The sequence below is a fragment of the Nyctibius grandis genome, chromosome 1, assembly GCF_013368605.1.
Source record: "Nyctibius grandis isolate bNycGra1 chromosome 1, bNycGra1.pri, whole genome shotgun sequence".
Classification (NCBI taxonomy): Eukaryota; Metazoa; Chordata; class Aves; order Nyctibiiformes; family Nyctibiidae; genus Nyctibius; species Nyctibius grandis.
In genome coordinates this window covers 67,159,892-67,185,537 of record NC_090658.1, presented here as the reverse complement: position 1 = coordinate 67,185,537, position 25,646 = coordinate 67,159,892, and the positions used below count along the sequence as shown (strand labels likewise).

General features: G+C 42.2%; 1 protein-coding gene and 1 pseudogene across 4 annotated transcripts; both read right to left on the bottom strand.

Moving 5' to 3' along the window:
• Positions 1-458: 458 nt before the first annotated feature.
• LOC137660921 (pantetheinase-like) lies at positions 459-5,835 on the bottom strand (annotated as a pseudogene).
• Positions 4,448-24,888, bottom strand: SLC18B1 (solute carrier family 18 member B1). 4 transcript variants are annotated; one of them, XR_011048297.1, is made up of 15 exons: positions 24,742-24,888; positions 24,106-24,245; positions 22,930-23,025; positions 21,155-21,228; positions 19,095-19,242; positions 18,045-18,201; positions 16,378-16,514; positions 14,556-14,657; positions 13,487-13,578; positions 12,223-12,318; positions 11,343-11,417; positions 9,786-9,879; positions 9,635-9,681; positions 7,541-8,271; positions 4,448-4,500 (listed from the first exon to the last, which is right to left on the bottom strand). XR_011048297.1 is itself a non-coding variant. In XM_068402447.1 (14 exons), exons 1-14 carry the CDS (start codon positions 24,785-24,787, stop codon positions 8,199-8,201), a joined length of 1,377 nt encoding a protein of 458 aa, XP_068258548.1. In that variant the 5' UTR covers positions 24,788-24,888; the 3' UTR covers positions 7,461-8,198. The 4 variants fall into 4 exon arrangements, 2 of the variants coding, with proteins under 2 accessions (XP_068258548.1, XP_068258562.1); XM_068402447.1 differs by lacking the exon at positions 4,448-4,500 and having other exon boundaries at positions 7,461-8,271; XM_068402461.1 differs by lacking the exon at positions 4,448-4,500 and having other exon boundaries at positions 7,461-8,271; positions 24,106-24,242.
• Positions 24,889-25,646: the final 758 nt, after the last annotated feature.

Here is a 25,646-nt window from a genome sequence, read left to right as displayed (position 1 = left end):
TGAATAACTGGTTTTGAAGAAACAGTGTTTCAAGGCTTGTTTTCTTTTTCAAAGTAAATGATGACAGTTCAACCATCAGCCTTCAAAGGTTCTGTTAATCTCTGGTTTAGAGAAGTGTGTATTCAGAGATGGGGTGGAACAGTGTTATGGAAATGACTTCTAATACTCCACAAAAATTTCAAAAAATTAAAAATGGGTTGTTTTTGGGCCACAACCCACTGCTATGTGCCTGAATTCTACACCACTAAAGTCAGAGGAATTTATTTTCTATTGTCCTCAGTGTCATGGTCAAGCCTATGACAACCAATGCTATCATACAAAAACACATACAGAACTGCCCAGCAGATCAATTTATTTTTGCTGCAAAATCGAGTCAACAAATCAATGTGCAATGACTATTAGATAAGCAACTTGCGAAATAGAATGCCATTATAATTATGGGTATTAACATTAATTAACATTAACATTATGATTAATTAGCATTACAGAAACAAGCAGGTGAGATCTTAAAGGATCTGCAGTGGAATCATGGTGAAGCTTGCTGTGTGTGTGGAGGGTCCTTTTCATACCACCTCCCAAAGAGTGTTACACTCAAAACTGGCTTTGACGTACTAGTCTGACTTATCAGACGTCCACCAGTTAGCACCTAGTTATGGAAAAGTAAAATAAACAAGAACATCAGCAAAGCAGTACTATCATATGAAAAACACAAAATAATATATTCATTAATGTTGGCCTAGTTGAGAGATGTGGTAGCTCACTTGGAGCTACCACAAAGTCTGAGAAAATCTACACTTCTGTCTTGAGCAAGACCTTGTTCTAGGGGATTTGAGGGGACTGGGAAGAAGGGGATTGGCAAAATGGACCTGCTGTATGAACGCAACCAGGAAAATCAGGCAGAAAAAAAGCTGCATTGAACTCAAGCCAATCACTGAAATAGAGGACACTGATAACTTCCAAGCTGGTCCTGTGTCTTATAGTGGCTCTTCGACCATTTGTGTTACAAGTCTGACAACTCACAAGGGTGTCCCATTACCTCGAACTCCCCGGAGGCCAGCTGCACCCCGCTGTACAAGACTTCTGGGAAAACATAGTTGGTGCCAAAGGTGCTGCTGAGGGAGAACATCTCAAACTTGGTCTGAGCCGTCTCCGCTGGCTGCCCACACGTGTTCAGGTCTGTGCTCTTGCACTTGAGCAGTGTGCATATCTGCAGAGAGGAGAATACAGAAAGGCAAAATACTGCTAAGCTTTCCATAATCAAGAGCTGGATTTTATTGTAAGAAAAGCTGTCACGATGACAAAATTATTCAATACATGTACTCATTTATTTAGGCCAAGAGTATCCATGGGTGGCACTTGAAACTTCGTAAAAAGACAGTTCTTTGCCAGCACCACAGCAACGCACTGTGTTTGTGTGTACACATGTGTGTTGATCAGTCATTTGTGCATTCATGCATAATACATATGCATTTAGTCCTAGATGTGGAATAGTTTGTGACCTAGGTAAGTTACTTCAGCTCTGGCTGAGTCTCCTAAAAAACTAAAGCCATACTTATTTGCCTACTCTAGTGAGAACACTATAAAGATATAGCATATTGAAAAAAGCCTACCAGTGACATTTAAAAGAACTAATCCACTGAAAAGCCATGTGAATACAAAGGTTATATCCATATTTACTTTCTTCATTTTGTTACTGCATGTTGGAGAATCACATCAGCACAGTGGCACAAACCACAGCGTAGGAAACAGCTCTTGGTTGTGACAAGAGCATCCCTATGAAAACAGGGAAAACTCTATGACCTTCTCTCCCTTTTGTACACATACATGGAAACCACCTTGAAGCATTATAGCACAGGATCAACTCAGAGTCTTGATTTTCAGCATAGACAGAGAAGCAGGATCAACACCCTAATGAAGTCAAAATGTGTTATGAAGAAAACAAATGTTTTCAGAGGGGCCTAAAAAATGCCCCCTCTTGAACCATAATGAATAATGAGACAAATGCAAATGGGCTGCAAAGAGAATATTCCAGCCTTCCCACAGTCCAAATAACAACAGAAAATCTTTACCTGCAAATAATACTCTCCTTCAACAACATGTAGCCCGTCAAAGGCACCCAGAACATAAATGTCATCTTTCTGCTTCTCCACCATCTTGTAATTCAGATGGCAACACAGGTTCTGCTGGCAAATGGAATGATTTCCCTTGGGTTCAGTGAGCTCCGTGAAGGAGAAGAGATCGTGGTAAATGACCCCACTAAAATAGTGGCCGTTTGATGGAAGCTGTTCGATCCTGCTGGCATACAATTTCCAGTCAACAGCAGCAGGATAGTCAGGAGAGAGACGTGGGCGTCAGCTCAGTTCTGTCACCAAAAGGTGACCATTTTATGTTTCTGTATTGTAATAATATGCTCTCGGACCATCTGGGACATAAATACCACTCCCTGCAAACACATAACACCAGAAAGCTTTTAATCTGAAAGCAAGTGTACGGTGCAAGTAAGTAGTCTTCACTAATTAAACATGTGCCATATTTTATTCTAATGTTTACCAAATTGTTTTGAAACGAAATTAAGCCTTCATGGATTACAATCCTATCCTATATGTTTTTTGCAATCAATGGAAAGTAGAGCAAATGCTGATGTTTCATGTATTGTAAGTGACAAGATTAGCATACTAATTATATGTAGTTACATATGATTTAACTGGCTGGAGCTATACATTCCTCATTGAGTTTAGTTGCATCAGAAATCAATATTTCTGATTAAAATGAATAGTAACATTGTCAAGTCAAAAAAATTCTGCAAGGAAAAGATATTACCAAAAGTCACATCTTTATGCAAGCTCTTTAGATAAATACATAAATCTTTAAAGCCCAGAGTAAAACCTATCCACAAAGAATATGAGTTGTATGACACAGGGTCACCAATGACTGAGAACTAAAGGAATGGCCTGTATCTGCTTTTATTTGGAAGGCAAAGTTTAGGGTTAGTTTTTAGCATCACTAGTAAATTTCTCTCGCTTCATGGGCAAAGCTTATGAATCTTGTGCATGACTTCTACCATCTGTTCAGGAAAAATATCCAGTGAAAACAGAGCCTGCAGAGAAAACTTGACAGGAGGTCTCCAGCCCAGAAGCTATGTTTGCAAGACTCACGGTAACATTTCTCAGCGTTAGGTTTCCACCTAGTGGAGAAAAAAAAGTTTGGGCCTTCACATGAACAAACACCGTAAACACCAAGGTCAGGGTCAGAAGATGAAGACTCATATGCGTTGTGTCTCAGGAGTGATCATTTAACGAATAACTAAAGGTGATCTAGTCAACCTGAGCGTTTCTGAGTGCTTGCATATCCCATCTTGATTTCCTTTTTATCTGTACAAGTTCTCTTGTCCTAATCCTGTTGACACGTGTGTGCGTGCCTAAAGCTCAGGTCAACTGCACTACATAGATATAAATGTTGCCCAAGTGAACATGATCAATTAAACCAATATCAAATTACCTGTCATCTGTAAAGTAGCATTCCGCGTATTTGCTGAAAGAAAGTTGATGCCCATTCCCATGGCCCACGCTGAGTGAAACTGGAGTGCAGACAACAGTGGGAGAGTGTTAACCCAAGTGGTTGGAAACAGAATGGTGTCAACCTGAAATCTGCTTGCCAAGACCACAGCTGGGTCATGATAGAGTATGTCTGCACACGTGAAAATGCCAAAGTAGCCGAAGGATGTATTGAAAGTCACAAATTCTGGATCCTTGGGGTAATTAAACTGTTTCTCTGTCACAAAAAGGTTGTACTGTTTGTGGAAAGGAAGGAATGGAGAAAAAAATAGATTAGAAAATAAATCAAACCATTTAAATCGGAATAATATTGAATGTAATACTCATTCACTTAAATACAAGTAATGGAGAATATGTTTTGTGAACATGCTGTATCTTGACTTTGAAAAGCAAAATTCATACCACTGCAAGAGGAGTCGAGCACAAATATCTGTGGTTCTGATTTATACTCATGAAGGGGATTTGTATTTAGTTAGCAAGAGTTTAGGACATTAATGTTTTAATATCTTATGTGTCACTTCCAACTGAGCAGCAGTAAAAATAGAGGGCTTTTTGAGTTTTAATTTATTTAATTTAATTACTTGCTATTAATTTCAGAATAGCAGGAATGAAGACATCTTAAAGCAGTGGCTTTCACCTGCCTCTGACACCTGCTATATAATGACTCTATTTAAGCTTAGGAAGCAGCTTCTGTTGCATGTCTTTAATCACCTGATGATCATGCACTTCCCGAACTTTGTAAAATCCTCTTACCTTGTGATAATGAGCCACCAGTTTCCCTTCTGAATCAAAGACAACGTTGGTATTGTACTGATAGCGACCATCACTTGGGCACCTTGGATCACTGGAATTACAGGGCTTCTTGTCTCCCATATTTGCAACCACATAGATGGAGTTATTCCTCGCCAGACAGCTCAGTCTTTCCAGCACTGGTGAGGGAGCAAACCTAAACAGTGGGGCAGGAAAAAAGGAAATAAAACATCAAAACCAGTCAATCCATAAAAAGGCCAAACAGATCACAAAAATGATGGGTTTAAGTTAGTAATTTCTAATGTGAGACTGCCATTTTCTGTTATTCAACAGAAGGCAGCGGTTTTGTGCTTCAAAGCTTAGCGTGCTGGAACTCTGGCTTCACCTTACGTTAGATAAGTGAGGAACACAAGGGTTTCCTTGCAGTGAAAGTGAATCTTTGCACCTTTGAGTCTCTCTTCTGCTGCCGGCGTGTGGCACAGCATTGATGTTACACTGACACATGGGCTAATCTCAGCTTTCTGCGTCAGCTCTCGATTCAGCTGCGGTGCTGAGGTTGCTTAGGATTTGTTTCTTCTATAGTGTGTTTCGTTACTTTTCACCAAATATTGTAGCCTCAAAAAACAGTGCAATTTATTAAGGAAAATAACAGAATAAAAAGGCTACCATGTCATGATTCAAAAATATAAATTTGAAATTGTGCAGTATATCCTTTCAGTAGTAGCTGTTATTTTATTCACAAATATTCCTAATATTCCTGTATCTTAAACAGAAACAGAAAAATCTTTTCTACAACATGCATGGAATACATTACTCAAACGTAGATTCTGTCAGTTTTTGGTTTTCTTTTAAGTAAATTTCAACCTTTGTGAGTATATTAACTAAAATCTAAAGAATTACAGTGAGAAAATACAAGAGAGAAAAATGATGAAGGAAGTTGTCTGAAGCTATTTATGGCAACTACATGATGTCTAACCTGCCTTCATTTCACAGCAGGTGTTCCAAGACATTTAAAACTATCCATAGCCACTCCTAAAGGTAGCCATCTTTCCCATCGGACCGTTCCCCCATGAACAGCAAGGATGATATATATCTTCCAGGATCCGCACATGGAATCCAGTCCACCTGTGGGTCTGGGATATCCTCAAGATAAGGGTATATTGTTACCCTTGTGAAGACCCAGCCATAAATGCCATCTTCAGGAGTCACTATGATATGGGCACCCTGGTACCAACATACAAAACCATGAACGCCATTAAGAAAATTAATAAATGGTCAGTGTTTACAAAAATTAATGTCTCTAACTCTGTCATAATACCTGTCTGGCTGCTTCTTTGACGGCCACTTCCAAAATTGCCATATTTTTGTTCATCAGCATTAAGGCTTCCTCAGGAGAAACCAGCACCTCAGTATCCTCTAACAAGATCACATCGTGCTCATAGACAGCTGCGATGTAGCTGTCCAGGGCACAGGCCTCCAGAGCAAATAGCACCAAAAGCACAGCAGAGGCACAAGCTTTAGGAAGCCCCATGTCTGGAGCCTGGAAGTCACCCAAGAGGAGGACGGAGTGAGCAAAGTCTTTAAACGGGAAAGTCTTGCATGAGACCCAGGAATTCCCCAGAGCAGCAGAAAGCCGACACCAGGCAATGCAATCACCCTGCCCGGAAAGTCTCACACCATCAAAGGCAGGAGAGCCGTCAGCATTGAGCAATTCTGCCTTACGCCACTGACAGAGGAGTCACGGAGAAGGCACCACTGTGCTGCAGTTGAAGAAACACGTCGCCTGCCAGATCTGCAAATGATTCAGGCGTGGCATTGCTGTAGTTAATGCAGCTGAAGGCAAGCCCAGGTCACAGCAGGAAGAGAAGACAGTTTGGGAAATCTCAGCAAAGAGCAGCACAGGCACACTCCTGCCCAGACTCAGGGCTGCGGGGTGCAGGCAGGGCTGCAGGAGGCAGGTGGCCAGCCCCAAGCTCGGTGCTGCCGCACGGACTCTACCTGTGCCACCCCAGCTCAGTGCTGCTCCAATCTAGCCAAGTGTAGTTTGGCTATACCTGGCACAGTCCCCACTTATCACAGCTTCACAGATTGAACAACTGCGTTAGTAACAGCAGACGGGTATTTAGACCCACCACCGCATGAGACAAGCACAGCACTGGCCAGGGGGGTTGCTGAGTTTCCCATAGGAGATCCCACTGCTCTGCTTTAACCATGGTTCCAGGACTCCTGACTAATCAGGGCAGGAGAACATGCTTGTGAGTTGATCTGAACAACAAACCTGGAAACCAGGATTCCTCTTCAGGTTTCTTTTGCCTCTATTGTGTACATGAAAGAATGAAGAGGGGAGAAGATGTGTTGCCATAGAGCTAGAGGGATTAGTTAAGCCTGTCTAGTTTCTCCTGGAGGTCTGGTGAAGTTCATGCATTGCAGGACAGCTCATTAATTTCAATGACATTTGTGCTCTTTCTGCTAATCCCAGCCACTTCAAGTCCTAACAGCACATCAGGTAATCGAACAAGCCATTCAACAAAGAGCTAATTAAGTCTCATGCCTACAGATCTGCATCTTGTGCACCTTGTGTCTACCTCTAGTCCTCTCAGCTCCTTCTCACCTGCCTCACAGTTAGCACTGGCAGGCTCAGCACTTCCCAATAGGTTGCGGTGTACACTCCCAGTTTCAGTGAAGTATAACACCCGATAAAAAAGCAAAGTGAGCTATTGCCAGGATGTTCCCAGAGGAAGCCTGCCCTTTGGTACCCTGATGCTTCACGGTTCAGCTGGCTACCAGAGGAGTTCTTGCTAGTGCCCCAGAAAGGGCTCTGGCAGAGAAAGAAGTATTTCTCATGTAAATTCCAGTAGCTACTCACAAGAGAAACTGATTGGAAACTGCTAGGACTATACCATTTTTCTTATTTATGGAAAAATGGGTACCACAGAGATCTCCTTCTATGACCCAGTTCTGGGCTCAAGAACAAATTAAAAAGACTCTTGCCACAACTGAGGTCAAGAAGTCCAGTGTGTTTGCCAGGCATGTCCTTGTCTCAGGTCCCCTTGAGTTTTTTGCTGAGCATCTGGAGGAGGTGAGATTTTTTCCCCCCATTGTTGGAAAATAGTAGACCTACACTTTTGATAGATTTACTGTTGCAGAGGCAATTAGTACAAACATTTGAGCTGGCATTTATTAGTAAAACAGATCTCACATATCAAGCTGAGTCTTCATATATAATACACACATACACACATGATGCCAAGTCTCCTCCAGGACTGAAGATCAGTTAGTTCTGTGTGGAGATGCCAGCTCTTCTCTTCGCTCTTTGCCTCACATTTTCAGGCACTTTCAAGATAATGCAAGTGCTGGTAGGCACAAAGTCTCTTGTTGTCTAAGAAAATTCACAGAACTTAGGAAAAAAAAGTTGCTTTATTGAAAACAACATTGTGCTTAATGTTTTGTCATTTCAAATTCTGTTTCAACATTTTATGTTATCAGTTAAAGTATTATAAGATAATGAACTTTCTTTAAAAAAATACAGAAAACCATGGTAGCAAAATAGTAGCTTTACCCAAGAACAATGCACAGCAGGCTCAAGTATAGAAACCAGACATTTGAAAACACACCTTTCCATGTACAGTGGTGCACTGTATATGGAACACAATTAAACAGCTGACATCTGAGGGTTACTCATCACTTCAGCCAATCCACATGAGGACTTCCAAAAGAAAGGCAGTCAGTGTTTAGTGTTTCATAACAGTAATGCAGCTACAACTGAACCACAACTGGTTGCTCACTAAGGGATCACGTATTCCAGCTCCAGAATAATGAAACACTGTTAAGTCCACTCATCTCAACACTAGGTTAAGCCACAATAAGTAAACAGAGAATTGAAAGTACGTCTGGCTATGTTTCACTGCCCATCAGATGAGTTCTTTCTTCATTACTACCAGGAGGATTTTGCAGGCTGGAACTGGAACTGTTTGCACAAGAAAAAGAACAAGAGAGCAGAAACAGGTTTAATATGCTCTAGGTACTTCTATGCAATACTAACATTATAGCAAAAAAGCCACACATTATCTGGAAAGAGCTACATGGATCACTGGATTTGGTTCCCCACTATTGCACAGAACCATGTAGTATAGCTTTCATACTTATCATTGCACGGAATTATAAAATGGTTCAGGTTGGAAGGGACCTTTAAAGGTCATCTAGTCCAAGCATCCTGCAATAAGCAGGAACACCTTCAACTAGATCTGGTTGCCAAGAGCCCTGTCCAACCTGACCTTGAACGTTTCCAGGGAGGGGGCATCCACAACTTCTCTTGGCAACCTGTTCCAGTGCTTCACCATCCTCATTGTAAAAAATTTCTTCCTCACACCTCGTCTGAATCTACCCTCTTTTAATTTAAAACCATTACCCCTTGTCCTATCACTACAGGCCCTATTAAAAAGTCTGTCCCCATCTTTCTTATAAGCTCCCTTTAAGTATTGAAAGGCCGCAATAAGGCCTCCCCAGAGCCTTCTCTTCTCCAGGCTGAACAATTCCAGGTCTCACAAGAGTAGAGCAGAGGGGAAGAATCACCTCCCTCGACCTGCTGGCCATGTTGCTTTTGATACAGCCCAGGATACGGTTGGCTTTCTGGGCTGCAAGGGCACATTGCCCGGTCACGTCCAGCTTTTCATCCGCCAGTACCCCCAAGTCATTCTCCGCAGGGCTGCTCTCAATCCCTTCATCCTTCAGCTGGTATTGATACCAAGGGTTGCCCCAACCCGTGTGCAGGACCTTGCACTTGGCCTTTTTGAACCTCATGAGGTTCACACGGGCCCGCTTCTCAAGCTTGTCCAGGTCCCTCTGAATGGCATCCCGTCCCTCACGCATGTCAGCTGCACCACTCAGCTTGCTGTCATCTGCAAATGTGCTGAGGGTGCACTCGATCCCACTGTCTGTGTCACTGGTGAAGATATTAAACAGTACCGGTCCCAATATGGACCCCTGAGGGACACTACTTGTCCAATCTCCATCCGAACATTGATCCATTGACCACTGCTCTCTGGATGCGACCAGCTCACAGACGCCCTCCCGGAGGAAGCATCAGTAGGGTTTGCTCCTTAATGCCACAGTCCTGTTGCTTGTATAGAACAGACATTCCCTGGTTTAGGTCTCTGTTTAGGTCAGTGGGGATGTAGGAAAGCATACAGACAAAGTATTTAAGCAATATTTTTACTGCTCATCTTGTTATTCATTATCAGGCTGGTAGTGAGGAAAAAATGGAAGCACAGCTTCCAAAGGTTTGCTTTATATGGCTGCAGGTAAAATAAAGAATAGATATCTCAGCATACCTTCTCCTTGTTGCCTCAGTGATATAGAATATTCCAGTTGCAAGACCCTTTGAGGAAACAGTCAGTTACAATTGTAATAATAATAATAACCTTATGCAATAGCTCATAATTGCAATAGATATAAAAAAGCAAAAAATGTGTAATTACTTACACTTAACAGTGTCCATCCTCCTTGGATGGCTGAGGCCCATTCAAAACCCAACTTTTCATATAGAAATCCTCCTACAGTGGGACCTGCAAATGCCCTGCACAAATCAAAATGAAGTACTGGCATCCCAAACAAGAAAGATAACATAGCATATTCTCAGACAATTTGTTGATTGCGTTTTGTGACCTCCCTCTGTTGATTCTCTCTCCTTTGTCAACAAAGAGATTGTCTTCCACAGACCTAACTTTCCTATAATCTACAATAAATATTAATTCTTTGTTTGCCATGGTCCCAATAAACCTGTCTAGTTACCTCCTCAGCTAGAAACAGGATCCACATCAGAAAGCTGAATGCACTCTTTTCTGTATCTGGAACGGCTTAGAGGCCCCATTAAGTACCATGTTCTAACAGGGCATCTACACAGATCACCTCTACCATAAAAGAAATTGAAACTCTCATCCCTCAAAATGTAAACCTTCCAAACTTCAAGACAAAAGACTGACAGATATAGGCAGATGGGGAGGCACATTGTGACAGACGTGGTCACTGCAAGGTTGAGCTGTACGTAACTGCCCTGCACCTTCACGCCTAAGAATGCCATTGAAGTTTATGCAGCTACTGTCACTTCATAAAAGGTCTTACATGATATGGTCTCTTGCCACAGAAAGGGACAAAACTATGTAAAACTAGAGGGACTTCCTGGAAGCAAGTCACGTAACAAAACCATGTTTGTTAACAGCATAAAACTGGGGTTTGGTAACTTTATACTACCTATATCTGTACTGAACCATACACCAAATAAACAGGACAGCTAGAACTTCTGTCAGTTTGGAAAAAATGGTGCAAATTTGTACCACTGAAACCCATCAGCAGCCACACCGGACTGCAATGACTGATAAAAAAAATCCTGGGAGTAGCTGTCAACAGGGGACTCTGTCACGTCCCACTGAGTGACAACTCTGAAGGGTCACTCAGCCAGCAGTGCCTTTCACTCACTTCTGCGACGACCACTGGGTAAGAAATGCAGACACATTCTGCTAAGCTACACAAACACAGACCTTGAATAATGTCTGTTGCTGAAAGAGAAGAGAAGATTCTACCCTAAGCATTCCCAGACAAAAGGAGGTAAATGTGGAAAATGAAAAAGAGGGAACAGAATTAGTCAGGAGCAGATATTTTCTAGCTCACTTCATGTGGGAGGACTTAGATTTGTAAAAAAATAGGGTCTACCTCTCTCTATATTAAGCATTAAATATTTCAGTGACAACAAAAATGACCACACAGAAGGACAATCTAACATCCACTTAATGACTGCAGCTTTTTGATATGCAGGGCAATACATTTCAAGGAAGACAAGTTCAGAGTCCATTCCCTTTGTTGGGTAAAAAGCTTTGTTTTAACATGGCAACCAGGCACCTGTTTAGCAAGAACCTTTTGAATCAAGGTCAACACAGTGACTGCAACGCAGGACTTCTGGTTGTAATGCAGCCAGCTTTCATGTGGCAGTAGTGTGAAACAACCAAATGCTCACAGCCTACAAAAAGGTGACTGTATACCTACCCAAGGGACCACATGGCACTGAAGAGCCCAGACACCAGTCCCAGCAGACTCAGACCTTCTTCAAATCCATTCTCACTGCAGAAAGACAGACCAGTTAGAGTAGTACAATATATTATTGCGAGTCAGTTTATAGCCTTCCCCTATAAAGTTTTTTGCCTCCTTTTAATTTACACACAACATAAATAGCTACCAAGCAAAAGCGTACAGTGGAATCACACCTGTTTACCCAGTACTTTCTTTGCTGCCTCTCGGGAGGACTGCAGTACTACTTCTCATCTCTGATATCTTCTGAGTGAGATTCTTAACATCACACTATTGCTCATTCCCCATGTTTCATATGGCAAATGTAAAACAGTGACAGGCTGCTTCTAAGAAGGAAAGTCCTTGTTCCAAGAGGAACATACTAATAAGAGTAAATCAAGACCCTTCTAGGTCATTACTGCCAAGCCACGTCACAGACCTTGTACTTTGAGCAAGTATGACTCCTGTACGTGCAGCTGTTAAAGCCAACGGAGTCTGAAAATCCAGTGCAAACTGCTTGCTGTTCATCGACTTCAGAAGTTGAAATAAATCCTAAGTATATGAAACCACACACAGGTTGTCCCATGCTATGAGATGCAAAGTCTGATGGACTTCAGTGTGTTCATAGTACTGAGGTACACATTTACAAAATTATATTTGGAGTATAATGACTGGGGTGCCCAGTAAGAAAAAACTAAGACAAAAACGTAGTGGAAGCATTTAAGTGTTATTTGCTACCTTTGTTTCAAAAAGGGGGAAAAACGCCACACCAAAACCCCACTTCATATTCACTCCTGAAAATTAGCTGCAGTTTCCTTCTGTCAGTAACATTAAAGATGTGTTGGACTGAGTTACTTACTATGCACAGTGCAGTATCTCTGGAAACACTGGGATAGCACTCATGCCAAGGGAAAAGCCAATTAAAACCAGCACCAGCACAAACATCCACAGCTGACTGAAAAAAGAGGCATTTAAAAGAAGTTAGCTGCTGAAGACTCTCTTCAAGTAAGGACCCCATTTGACTGAAGGCTGTTATATCAGCTCTCCATGACTGCCCAGAACACGAGGTTTCCTGAAGCCAAAAAGAACTCTACTTAAATTGAACACTAAGACTTGAAAATACAGTTCTATGCTTAAAAAAATACTTGGTAAAAGAATTTGAAAATCCTGTGCTCAAATTAAATAATTCCTTATCAAATGCAGTTCATTTTAAGAGGAGCACATAGAGAAGAGGCAGAGAGACGAGCTTAACTCAGCATACATATGTCCAAGCTCCAGACCTGGTTTGTTGCACCAGTGAAGGATCTGCAGCTAAAATTTTGTAGCCTAATACATTATACCCAAATAGACTTAGCTAAAGAAAAGAATGTTGAAGATTGTACTGATTCCTCTTTCTCACAAGCTCAAATGTATGATCTCATCAGTTTCAAATGTATCATCTTCTTTATAAATTAGAAGTCTAGGAGGAAGGAGTTGACTAATTCTGCACATTAGCAAACCTACCATCATCTTTAACAGAGTATATAACCTAGGATAAAAGGACTGTGCAGCTGTTTTGTAAATGTAGTAGAGTGTTTTGCTGTGAATTAACTTGAGAGCTATGGCAATGTGGTGTTCAGGTGCGAAAGACATTGTCTTTACTTAGCTAGCTGAAAACAAAGCTATAATCTGGCATTTTCCTCAGTAAACTATATACAGAGAGAATAAAAATCAATACTGCTGCACAGCGATGCAAATAAAACCTATAGTTAAGAAATACTCATGAAATAGAGAAAATTGAAAAATAAGACACAAAGGAAACTTTGTTTTGCTGCACTGGAAACAGCACAGAATGGATAGGAGAGGAAAATAAAAAGCAGCATTCTTCCCACCACATGCATTAACATGAGCAAACAGCAACAAAAAGCAAAGGAAAAGGATCTATTTCACCAAGCTGTAAAATCTCCACTTTCAGATGCTTCCACTGCTTTACATTCATAGTCTCATGTTAAAAGTTAAAAAAAAAACTGTTTCGTGGTCAGAGGTGCTAATTATAGACTTGGGGTCATACATGACTATGGTCATGATAGCTATCACAAAAACATTACATGAAGGGACAGGTTCAAGAAGAGGCAGTTCTGTACCTTTCAATGTGCAGTACAGGAGCAGGTCCTAACATGAAAAAGCACAGTGCTGTCATTAAGCCTCCAGATACCAGCAGCCACTTCCTGAGGTACTGTGAAAGGAAGAAGTATGTAGTTTAAAGATGTGAATTTGTAACGTAACTATTTTGTCTTTCCTAATACCCCTTTTCTAAATCTTCATCCTCTAAAAAGTACTGCTCCTGCAGAGACCATCATTACACATAAACTGGGAATTCACAATTTCTCTGCCAGTTCTAAACACCACGAAGAAACACTGAATTTGCTTCCTCACCACCAATGCAATCACTGGCAGCAGCTGCTTAATACAGAGATTTCTTCGGGATATTGAGTAACATTACTTCTCTGTTAGCCAAGTATTTTAAGTCTTCCTCTTCCTTAGTGCAAGAAATATACACTGCATTGCATGTAATTCTCATGTACAAAGACCATTAGTTTGTGTGGGAAAAAAACAGCGTCAGAAAACTGGAACTGTCCTTCATGCACAGCATTCAAAGTCTAGGTTTCCTTGATCAATTAGCAGTGGCTGTCAATCAGGCAGTTTTAGATATATCACTGTCGAAGTCTCTTTCTATGGTGCAGTTAAGAGCCAGAGAACCATAGCCAGTCTGTGCGCTGATCTAATTTGGACATTACACTTTTTAAGAGATAAAGTCAATACAGCTAACGAGAACATCTTCACTCCTCTTCTCAAAAGCTAATAAAATTAGATGTGGACAAAAGCATGAATAACTGGGACATGTTTTCCCACTCTCTATTCCATATTGGCTGGAAATAGATGGTGCTTTGTTCACTGAAAAAGCTCAATACATTTCAACTACAGGATACTCGTCCAACATCCTTCACTATTTCGGACATTCTTGTATTACCTGGACCTTGCAAAAGAGACCTTCAAGTTGGCAGTATTCAGTGCATGTGCAACGTCCTGAAAGACAGATCCCTTTACAGCACCAGGCCTACGTCCATTGCTTCAATATGGGAAGTCCTCCAGTTTTAACTAAATGCACAGAGTGCTTTACTAACCCTGCACAAACAGCAGGGTAGTACTCACTGGCAGTTTGTCACTTAGGAGTCCGAGGAGGGGAGAAGACAGGGAGTACGAGAGTGCCAAACCAAGGAACACCAAGCCCACATAACCAGCTGGGAGTTTGAACTATGGGAAGCAAGACAAATAAAACAAAAACCAAAACAAACCATATATGCTACATTCATTAAAGGACAATCCAAGAATTTCATTTTAGGTCAAAATACTGAAATGCATGATTTTCAGTATTTTACTGATACCATACAGGGGTTTTTCCAGTAGTTGAAGTCATCAGCAGAGTTCCAGTTTCCTTCATTTATATTTCTAGGCATGGAGTGACAACACCTGACACAACTGTACTCAGATAAAGCCTACATAATCTCAGGAGAAAACACTATGCTATGTACCTATGCCAGCACACTGGATTCTAACATTACTATCTGGCACATTTGAAACAGACACTTCAGACACTGAAATTTAGGTGGATTTAGTCTTTACCTCTCCAATCCAGTTTTATTTCCACTTAGAAAAGCATTAATACTGTAGTTGTCCACTGCATGCTAATCAGTGCATCTTAAAAGGAAGTAGTGCTATAAAACACAACTCCAGCTTTTCAACCAAAGGAGGATTTTTACGAGAATGAGTAAGAGGCTTTTTGCAAACACCCCGAGGTGTACATTTTCCTAATGCAGAGTAACACTTCTGTATTGAAAAAAAATGTGTAATGAACCAAAAGCATACTAGTCTCTCAAATGAGTGCTTTAACTACCAGTTACAAGGAATTCCAAGATGTTTCATGTGTCATAGGCTACATGAATATTCACTATTTCCTTGCCATATTGTTCTAACCACTCTAATTTAGTGGTTAGAACACATTGCCAAGTAGGCTACAGCCCTTTCATGGCAAGTATCTGCTAGCACAGAGCAGAGGGAAAGCAGAAGAGCCACAGCAATGTGCAATATTCTCCAGTGGGATAATTACAGATCCCTCCTGGGTGGTGGAAGACATATATGCACATCTCCACTAATGGAAGAGGTTAGCACCAAATCTCCTCCACCCTGGACGAGTGCTCTAAATGCTGGACTAGACAGAGGAAAAGTAGGAGCACTATAACCTGTGAAATGCTATTCCCTGGAAAAAAAAATAACAAATAAACTACTCAAAAAGCATTGCTTAATTTCACACAGGAACAGAATCATAAACTGTTTACTTCAAATTCATTACCATAAACACCATGGGGAAAATAAATAAATGCAATTAAGTGGGAAAAAAATAATTAAATATTAAAATAAATTAAAAATAAATAAATAAAACAGCATTTGGCTTTTTAACGAGTGAGTGAAGAAGTACGCTGGCAGGCTACATAGTTGCAATCAGTTTGATTTTGGCATTGCTGTAAGAGAAGGCAGTGCTGTGACATCATGTCCTCAAAATCAAATATCCACATCAAGAGAGATAACGCTGTTAAGTGACCGTTGCAATTTTACAGAATTTGTCTTCAGAAAGGAGGAAAAAGTGCCTAGTTTACAAAACCAGTTGCTATGCCCTGTTCAGAGAAGGTACTCTGCAGTTGAAAGCCAATTAAGTGGAAAAAGCATGTGTTTTAAAGGCCCTACATTTCCTCATTCTCAAAGTTACCGAGACCCAGCAGCAACAGATGGTGTAAATGGAAACTGCGATTTGTCAGTACGGTGGAAATGAAGTTATCTGGCAATCAAATTCTTAACAGTTAATTAAAGCAGTGTAGTTGAGTAAGGCTTAATTTTGTTTGGGATATTTAAACCACATTTATAACCAGTTATTTACTATTCAGCAAGTCAGGAATCTTTGCATGTTAACAGGACTTACCTTCTCCAGGATAAATAGAGACATTGTGGGATCCAAAAAGCCCAAGCACGCACTGAGAGAAAATATACTAAGACAGAGTAGTAAGACTTTCGGCAGAAGAATGAGCTTCCAAAAGGAGTCCTTGCTAGGGATCGAATCTGTTTCAAGAGAAAAGGGGGAGAAATCACATTATTTTCAGCAGCATAAGTTCATGATTGATGATCTTGCTTCAGAAAAGAAATCAGTATTTCCCCTTTTCTAGTCCTATTTCTCTTGTCATCTAACAAATGAAAGTCAATAGTAGACTATTATGCACTATACTAATTTTTATATTAAAAACCCGAATTTGATAGATGAATAAAAGTACACAATTTAGATTCCAACATTGCAAATCCCCAACTTGAAAAGAGCAAAAGCATGTCCTGTTCCCAATTACGTGAAAATATGGTTACTTCTCCACTAGCCCTTACGCAATGAAAATCTCATGGATACATCCCAACTTAAAACAAACGCACGCACACATGCATGAACCATTCATATCCAAAGAAACATGCTTTTAAAGTAAAATAAAAAGATTGCTATTTATCAGTTGACATCTGTCCGAATTTTTAATCAACTAGTCATTCGGGTGTCCTACATGTTCAATTTGTATTCCAGACAGGAAGCTTCTTTCAGATGCCAAGGTTAGGTGTCATTTCTAAGTCACGCTCCCTTCCGGATGCTGATGGTGCTCTAATAGTTGGATGTGGTCTCCAAGTATACACAGAACTAAAGTTCATTCATTAGCATCCACCAGCTCAGAGCTAACATTAATTTAATGTAGTTTCAAATTGGCCAGTAATATCATGACTCCATACAATTTCGGAGCTTGGGGAGGTGGGGCATAAGCCAGCAGCAGCAGCACACGGTTAACACTGTAAGTTTCTTCTAAAGGCCAATATATATGAAGTTATTCTCCAAGGTTTTCATATTTAATAGGAAAAAAGAAAAAAAGCCACCGTATTTTAAATTTACTATTTTTTTTCTAGAAAAGACTAACAGAACTGTAACCTTGCAATTAGGATCTTGTGTGAAGATTTAAGTTAACTTTCTGTCCAAGCAGGACCATCTAAAATTTACTAAAATTTATATGACCTCCAGCATTTTAGTTAAACCCCTCACTCATTAATTTCATGTTAATCAGATCTTGAATCATTCAGTACAAATAAACCCCTTTTGTTCTCCCTATCATTCTGGGTTTTTCCCCCCACTATTAACCCCTCAAACATGTCAAGTTCTCTTGTTTTAGGCAAAACCTATCTCCAGCTTTTCTTCAACTAGTGGCAATGAAAAGCTGATCCTAAGCAGACACAACTGATCCTTTCCAAGCCCTGAAGCTAGAGAGACAAAAGAAAACAAAAATTTATCTCAGTTCACTTCCACACAGAGTTCTTAGTGTTTGCAGAGATGTGCATGAGATGTTGGAGTCATTCCAGGCCATCTGCATGCATTAATTTTCGTTCGCATTAAAACATGGGCCTGATCAAGATCACAAGTTAATTCAGCTGGAGCTTTGCCCTCTGAGTTGGATCAGACTCCAGAATTTTTCTAAATATTTTTTCTAAATATTTTTCTGATATTTTTCTAAAACACAGTTATATACAAGAGAAATTAAGGTGAGTGAAGGAGACAGGAAGAAGGGTGCTTACCGTATTTTGGTAATATGCACATATTCACAGGCACCATGACCAACACTACACATCCCAGTGTAATGAAAGGGACCTCATAACCAAACGATTGATACAAAAAGCCACCTAAAGGTGGGCCCAGCACCAGTCCAAGTCCTGTAAAAATTTCAAGGCTGCCCTAAAGGATGAAAAAGAAAGCAAGCAAAAAAAAGAATGTTGAGAACCAATAAAAGCAATCCATTTTTCTGAGGAGCAGCACAACATAGTCAGGCTAGTGAAACAAAAAAGGCACTGCACCACTAAGGGGGATAACAGCTAGTAGAGACCTTCACAAAGTGGGATAGCAAAAGGAATTTTGCAGTTGTCTGCATGACAGCAATCATCTGTTCATTCATTAAAATTTAACCCAGTTATTTCTGTCAGTCTATATTTGAATTGAAACCAGAATTTATTGAAAAAGAGAAAGAGAAAGCAGCATTTTATTAAATACAAAACTTTTTTTCCTCCAACATCATCAAAACCAACTAAATAAGGGTAAGATCTCTGGCTGAAATGAATCATTGATGACCAGAAATAGTGCCCTCCAGATTTCAAGGAGTTCTAGCTCTCCTCATACATCACTTTTATCAACAGATTAGAAAAATTAAACAAAAACTGTTTCCAGTTTTGCATCTTTCAGTCATTTAAAGCAAAACTATTTGAATGAATTAATCAAATTTCTTGAATCAGTCCACATGGGTTCTTACTATCCATGTAGAAATAGTCACTAAAAGCTGTATTAGTATCTTAATAGTCTGATTTCAACTGAAGAGATAACTACTGCCATCAATGGTCAGTTGTCTTCAAAACATAAGAATCTAATACATACTGCTTAATTTATATCTAATTGGAGTTATGCTATGGTCTAAACTTGTTCTAGGATTGTGATTCAAGATTACAAACAAACATTACGCGACGATTTCAAATACATCTGCCCATGAGACAGCAGCTTTTCTCCTCCTCGTTTTAGGCTGCCTACTGGCAATTTATGATTTGCGGGTACTCAGCTGTAACACTGGTTTTTGCACTTACCAGGACAGTAGCTATATTATTGGGAAATGCCTTTGCAAGGATTGAAAACGATGCTGTCATTGCTGCTGCAAAACCTACTGCATCCATTGCTCTTACTAAAAAGCACAAACCGATAAACATTGGTCCACTTGGCACCTTGTCCAGCATTCTGAAAAAAACAGTAAATGGAGAACTCTCGGGATGCGACAAGTCATTTACTAAAGGCCCTGGAGAACCACTTCTCATTCATTGAAGGACACACCTTTTTAATCACACTGGTGATGTCATTCAAACTCTACCGAACTATTTCTGGCAGCTTTCTCCTTTTCCCCTTTCTTTCGTGGCGAAAAGAACAAGAAAAACCTAAACTGCGAAAAACTCCAATGCCATCTTCTGTCGTATTTCATACCTTTTCCAAGCTACTGTGCAAGGAGTCTGATGCAATGAGTTACGATTAACTAATAAGAGCTTCCTTCATTGACAATAAAACTTTTATTTTGCTAAAATGAGTGGCTTAGCCTCTCTGCCTGCCAGGCAAAGCTTCTCATTTGCACTCAATATTTTTAAGAAAATAATAATTAAAACATTATGCATAAATAGTTCCCATATTGCTGCACTTTGACAGACTTCTTGCTGTTCCTCAACTATGGTAGTTACTTAAATAAGTAGAACCTTACTCCTTCGCTTTTAAACTACTAAAAAAGCTTTGAAACCTACTGAAAGGGAGAAGTGTTCATTCTGCTTTACAAGAGATGAAAAATAAAGATGCAAAAAGTAGGTTAGCCAACACCCGAAAGATGCCCAAGAGTTTCCAGCTCTGTTTTGTGTCCATCTTTTCATATAGAATCGTAGAATCACAGAACCGTTTTGGTTGGAAAAGACCTTTAAGATCGTCAAGTCCAATCGTTAACCTAGCACTGCCAACTCCACCACTAAACCATGTCCCTAAGCACCACATCTACACATCTTTTAAATACCTCCAGGGATGGTGACTTCACCACTTCCCTGGGCAGACTGTTCCACTGCTTGATGGCCCTTTCCGTGAAGAAATTTTTCCTGATATCCCATCTAAACCTCCCCTGGCACAACTTGAGGCCGTTTCCTCTCGTTCTATCGCTTGTTACCTGGGAGAAGAGACCAACACCCACCTCACTACAACCTCCTTTCAGGTACTTGTATACAGCAATAAGGTCTCCCCTGAGCCTCCTTTTCTCCAGACTAAACAACCCCAGTTCCCTCAGCCGCTCCTCGTAAGACTTGTTCTCCAGACCCTTCACCAGCTTCGTTGCCCTTCTCGGGAATCGTTCCAGCACCTCGATGTCTTTATTGTAGTGAGGGGCTCAAAACTGAACACAGTATTTGAGATGCAGCCTCACCAGTGTCAAGTACAGAGGGACGATCACTTCCCTAGTCCTGCTGCCCACACTATTTCTGATACAAGCCAGGATGCTGTTGGCCTTCTTGGCCACCTGGGCACACTGCTGGCTCATATTCAGCCAGCCATCGATCAACACCCCCAGGTCCTTTTCCACCAGGCCGCTTTCCAGCTACTCTTCCCCAAGGCTGTAGTGGTGCATGGCGTTGTTGTGCCCAAGTGCAGGACCCGACACTTGGCCTTGTTGAACCTCATACAGTTGGCCTCAGCCCATTGATCCAGCCTGTCCAGATCCCTCTGCAGAGCCTTCCTACCCTCAAGCAGATCAACACTCCCGTCCAACTTGGTGTCATCTGCGAACTTACTGAGAGTCCCCTCGTCCAGATCATTGATAAAGATACTGAACAGAACTGGCCCAAATACTGAGCCCTGGGGAACACTGCTTGTGACGGGCCGCCAACTAGATTTAACTCCATTTACCACAACTCTTGTGACCAGCCATCCATCCAGTTTTTTACCCAGCGAAGTGTGTACCCATCCAAGCCACGAGCAGTCAGTTTCTCCAGAAGAATGCTGTGCAAGATGCTGTCAAAGGCTTTGCTGAAGTCTAAGCAGGCAACATGCACAGCCTTTCCCCCATTCAGTAAAATGGATAAAAATGATTAGAAGATAAATACAACAAAACCAACCATCAAAAATTACTCACCCAAAGAGAATGGTCACACATCCTGAAACAAACATCCCTGCCACAAACATGAACTTTGCTCCAATATGCGTAAGCTGTAAATTAAATACCATTTTTACACATTATTATTTCAAGCCTAGATCAAAAATCTTTCAAAGTAAGTTACTGTTAAGAAATCAAAACATTATGGGCATTTTATAGCACATATAACTAAAAGATCTGGAGACACTGCTCTTGCTAGTGTGCCTTCATGCAATACTGGACCTAAAAACATTCTAAACAGTTAAATGACTTAACGCAGTTTTCGGAATGGTAAGACAATGGTGCGGTTAACTATTTCACAGTGGCATGCTGCAGCTTCTGCAGAGCAGGAGGTTACAGCAGCATTCCTCATTACAAACAGACAGAGCAATACATTCCCCATCCAGCACCACCAGTGATGCTAAGTCAGCAATGCCTGTCACATATATGGCTCAGGAGAGACAATGGAAGCTGATTTTAAAGCACATTTATCACAACCTGTAATAGCACAAAGCTTTGGCATAGGAAGCACGGCAGCTTCAGGCTTCCCCATTTGCTACCAGGGAAAGGATTCCACCTTCCATCATTTCAGACTCCATCACCAGGGTGAAGGACGACGAGAGGCACGCTGTAAAGCTACTAACTCAATCCCATAACAAAGTACATCTGAGCTTCTAATTCTGTGCTGTAACTTCCCCTAAGGACAGTAGGTATTTCAGACTCTTTTCTTGTTCAGGCCTGGACAAAGTCCCTGCGTTTCAGCCATTATTACTAAAGCCCATATTTTGCCGAGTTTCAATGAAACCCTCAGGATTTCTGATTGCTGGACTGTCCACCTCGACTGGTGCTCACTTCACCTGTCTGCAGCGAGGATAGCGCACTTACTCTCTCTCTCCCCTGCAAAGTACTCGGTGAGTGTTGTGCCATAACTGAACGCCATCACAGGCACCGAGAGTGGACTTACCAACAGCACTTGTGTGACACCTTGATGAGCCACCTCACTCACCACCAGAGAAAATCATTCACCATGGGGTCAGCAAAGAGGCTGCCCAGCCAAAGAAAGAGAATACTGTGAAACTGCAGCAGCCCCAACTTAGGCTATGATCCTGAGCAGCCCTAGCCAAAAATGCATAGACAGCAGCGCTCCAGCATATAAACAAACAAACTGTTATATAATTTATTTGTAATTTCTCCAGCATGAGAAAAATCCAGAATCTGTGGGAAAACCGAAGTTGCAAGAACTGGAGACATTTATCTCTCATTGCTGTATAATGAAGTGGAAGGGGAAACAGAGTTAAGCAGCAGAGAGTCATAATAGGAGGAAATGTTAAGAAAAAGACAACATACCAGAAAAGAACAAGGGCTGCAGCTAACTGAAGAAAAAAAATAAAACAAAACACCTTAAGAACGGCATCAAAGGCGAACAGAATATAGAAGTAAGTGCAATAAATAAAACGTGAGGTGGGGGAAAGGAGGTAATAGAAAGGAGAACTGGTCAGCAGATTACTCTGAAGCAAACAGAACAGTTAGAGAAACAAAACAGCTACACGTCCACCACCCTATGCTACCCTCAAGAACTGTAGAAGAGTAATTTTTAAATTGTAGTGACAAGACTAAGATCAGATTCAGACTGACTGGCCAGGCTCCAGTTACTGCAGACACAAGCCTGCAGGAGTGCTACTGAAGAGATATCTCTTTTCTCAGCCTTAGAGAACTGTCTTCATGTACCAGCCTGTGTCGTCACAGAAATAAGTTACAGCTTCAATTATACTTACATAATTTCCCAAGATTAAAGAAGTCAAGAAATCGACCAAAGCAAAACATCCAAAAATCAGGCCAACAACGGTGTTACTGGCACCCTTTTTTTCTGCCTGCAAAAAGATCACAACTGCGTAAAGATGTAGGCAAATTCTTGAGGTGAATAACATTCATGCCTTGCACATTTAATTTTTTTTATTCTCTGTTAGTGCAGTTACAGAGCAATTTCCTTTCTCAAAGGCATTAGGGGCTCATAAGATAACACAGCAATTTAAAGACATGTTGCACTTGTAATCAAGGTAAAAGCAACAGTGATTCCTCAATGAATAGAAACACTGTGGTGTTCGCTGAACTACTGAACAGGTGACCAGACTTCATACAGGTCAGCTGGTGTGCAGTGGAGCTAGCTACAGAGCTTTGATCCCTCACATGGTGAGAGGGCAGTGAACAGAGATATCCGTTATCTTCACTGTACCATGCCTCCCCATAAAGCACCATGTAAATTTTTGACTTATCCAACTGACAAAATACACTTACTTGGGCACAAGCTGCACATTGAAATATTTAGAACAAAAATATTCTTGGCATTTCTTTCTTAATACTTGGGAACAACTTGGTCATATGAGAAACGCACTTCTGCTGTAAAGGCACGACTGTTTTTTTTCATCCTATATTTAAACATTGTATTCACTCAGCGTAAGCAGATTTTTTTTTTCCCCTCCAGTTGCTAGGTCAAGAAGTGAATGATGGCCCAGAATGACTTAACTATAAACTAGTATATAGAGAGGTAGCTATAAAAAAAAGTCATTCAGTGGCTAAGGCACTGAGGTGCAAGTCAGGACATGAGCAGAGTTTTAATCTCAGCTGTACTACCAAACTACCATGCAACACTGGGCAAAAAATTATTTCCCTTCTCCAAGCATCCATTTCAACTTCAATCTCATATCATTAGTTTGCCATCTCCCGTGCAGCCCCAGGGAAGATGAAATTAGCCCATGGACAGGATGCAGGTCATCGTTATATACACTCTAATCTGTTTCAGCCAGCATCAGGCTCTCACTATGAATTCCCCCAACCGAAAAGTCTAACTCAGAGCTTACAGCCATAAAGGTCCCGTGGTGTTCGAGATCCTTTTAAAAGTTTCAACATGCGAAAAATAATCTACACAGTGGCCGGCTAAATTGTTTGTTTACCTCTGAAGGGAAAAAGGGCCCCAGGATTGAATAGCATATCATTGAACTGAAGTTTATAGAAGCTGTCGCAGCCATTGTAAATAGCTGTTCTCTGGTGAGCCTTCTTGACCCCTCACCAAGTGCTTCTGGCACGCCATCTTCTTAAAATACAAAATAAAAAGGGAAAAAAAAAAGTATTATAAACTGACAGAGGGAAACACAATTTGCAAACCAGGTCTGAAAATCAAAATCCGCACAAAACTTCTGCCCTCCCGGCGCTGGGGAGTTAAATCAAGCCGTACTACTGCTCTCCCTCCCGCGGGAGCGCGGACTGCGCCGTGCGCGCAGCTCCCTCCCCGCGCGGTGCCCGCCCGCCCCAAAGCGCACGGGCTGTCGCGGGAGCTGCCCCGCCACGCGTGTGCCGGTCCCTGCGGGCACACACCTCACGGCGACAGCCCCGGTACGCGGCACTCTCGGGGAGAGACCTGCCCCCAAGCCCCGCACGCCCGCACCCCTTCCCAGCGCAGGCTCCGGCGCTGCGGAGCGGCCCTTCAGCGCCGCCCCGGCCGCGGCAAGCAGAGCCCGCGGCGCGGCAGCTGCCCCCCGGCCCCGGTCGTGTCGCCGGCAGAGAAACGCGGGGCGCCCCCCGCCTCCCACCTGGGGGCCGCTCGCTCCCCGCGCCGCCCGTCGCCCGGCTGCCCATGGGGGAAGGAGCGCCCGCAATGGCCGGCGCGGCTCAGCTCGGTGCGGTGCTACACCTCCCCGCCGCCCCGCCTGGCCAGCGGCCGCGGGCTGGCAGCCCCGGCGCCCTAGCCGCCGCCACTGAGCATGCGCGGCCTGCGGGCGGCCTGCCGTGCCGAACGCCCCACGCCCCGACGGCCGCGTAGCCCGCGGGGCAGCCGGGGGTGCTGAGCCGTGCGGGGGTTGCCAGCCTGAGCAGGGAGAGCACCGAGGGCGACAGCAGGCGCCGGGCGCTGGGCAGTGTGATAATAACCTGCTGTCTTCCAGGGTACGCCGCACATCTGGCCCGGGGGAGCTGCTTACTGACTGCGCCTGGTAAAACATGGAATGGGGCCCGTGCTCTTGGTACAGCGGCTTCGGCAGGTTACAGGTGAAGAAAACCGAGGAAGTAGTGGGCAAAGCTGTCGGGAGAACAAGTGGGTGTTTGCTGAATACAACTATACCTCGCCTGAGCATTAGAAAGACGTTTCCGACGAGCAGAACAATACACGTTATAGAAAAGCTTCACAAGGGAAGTGTAAATCCCAAGTGTATTGAAACAGGATCTCGAAGAGTTTATGAATATTATGTTATTGTGACTGCTAGGGGACTGAGGGAGCTGGGGTCAGGGACCCGGGAGGGTACATCCCACTTCGTGCAGCTAAAGGAAGTTTGGATGGTAAAGGAGGGATCAGCTCCAGGCACTTTGCCTCGCTACAGCTGACTAACCTGGCTCCATTTCCTGAAAACTTAACCCCTCTGGCCCAGCGTCGCTCTCTGACATTCCTCAGGGGTGGCTGGCAGTTACTGTAGGACTGCTGGTTTGCCTTGTAAGCACAAGC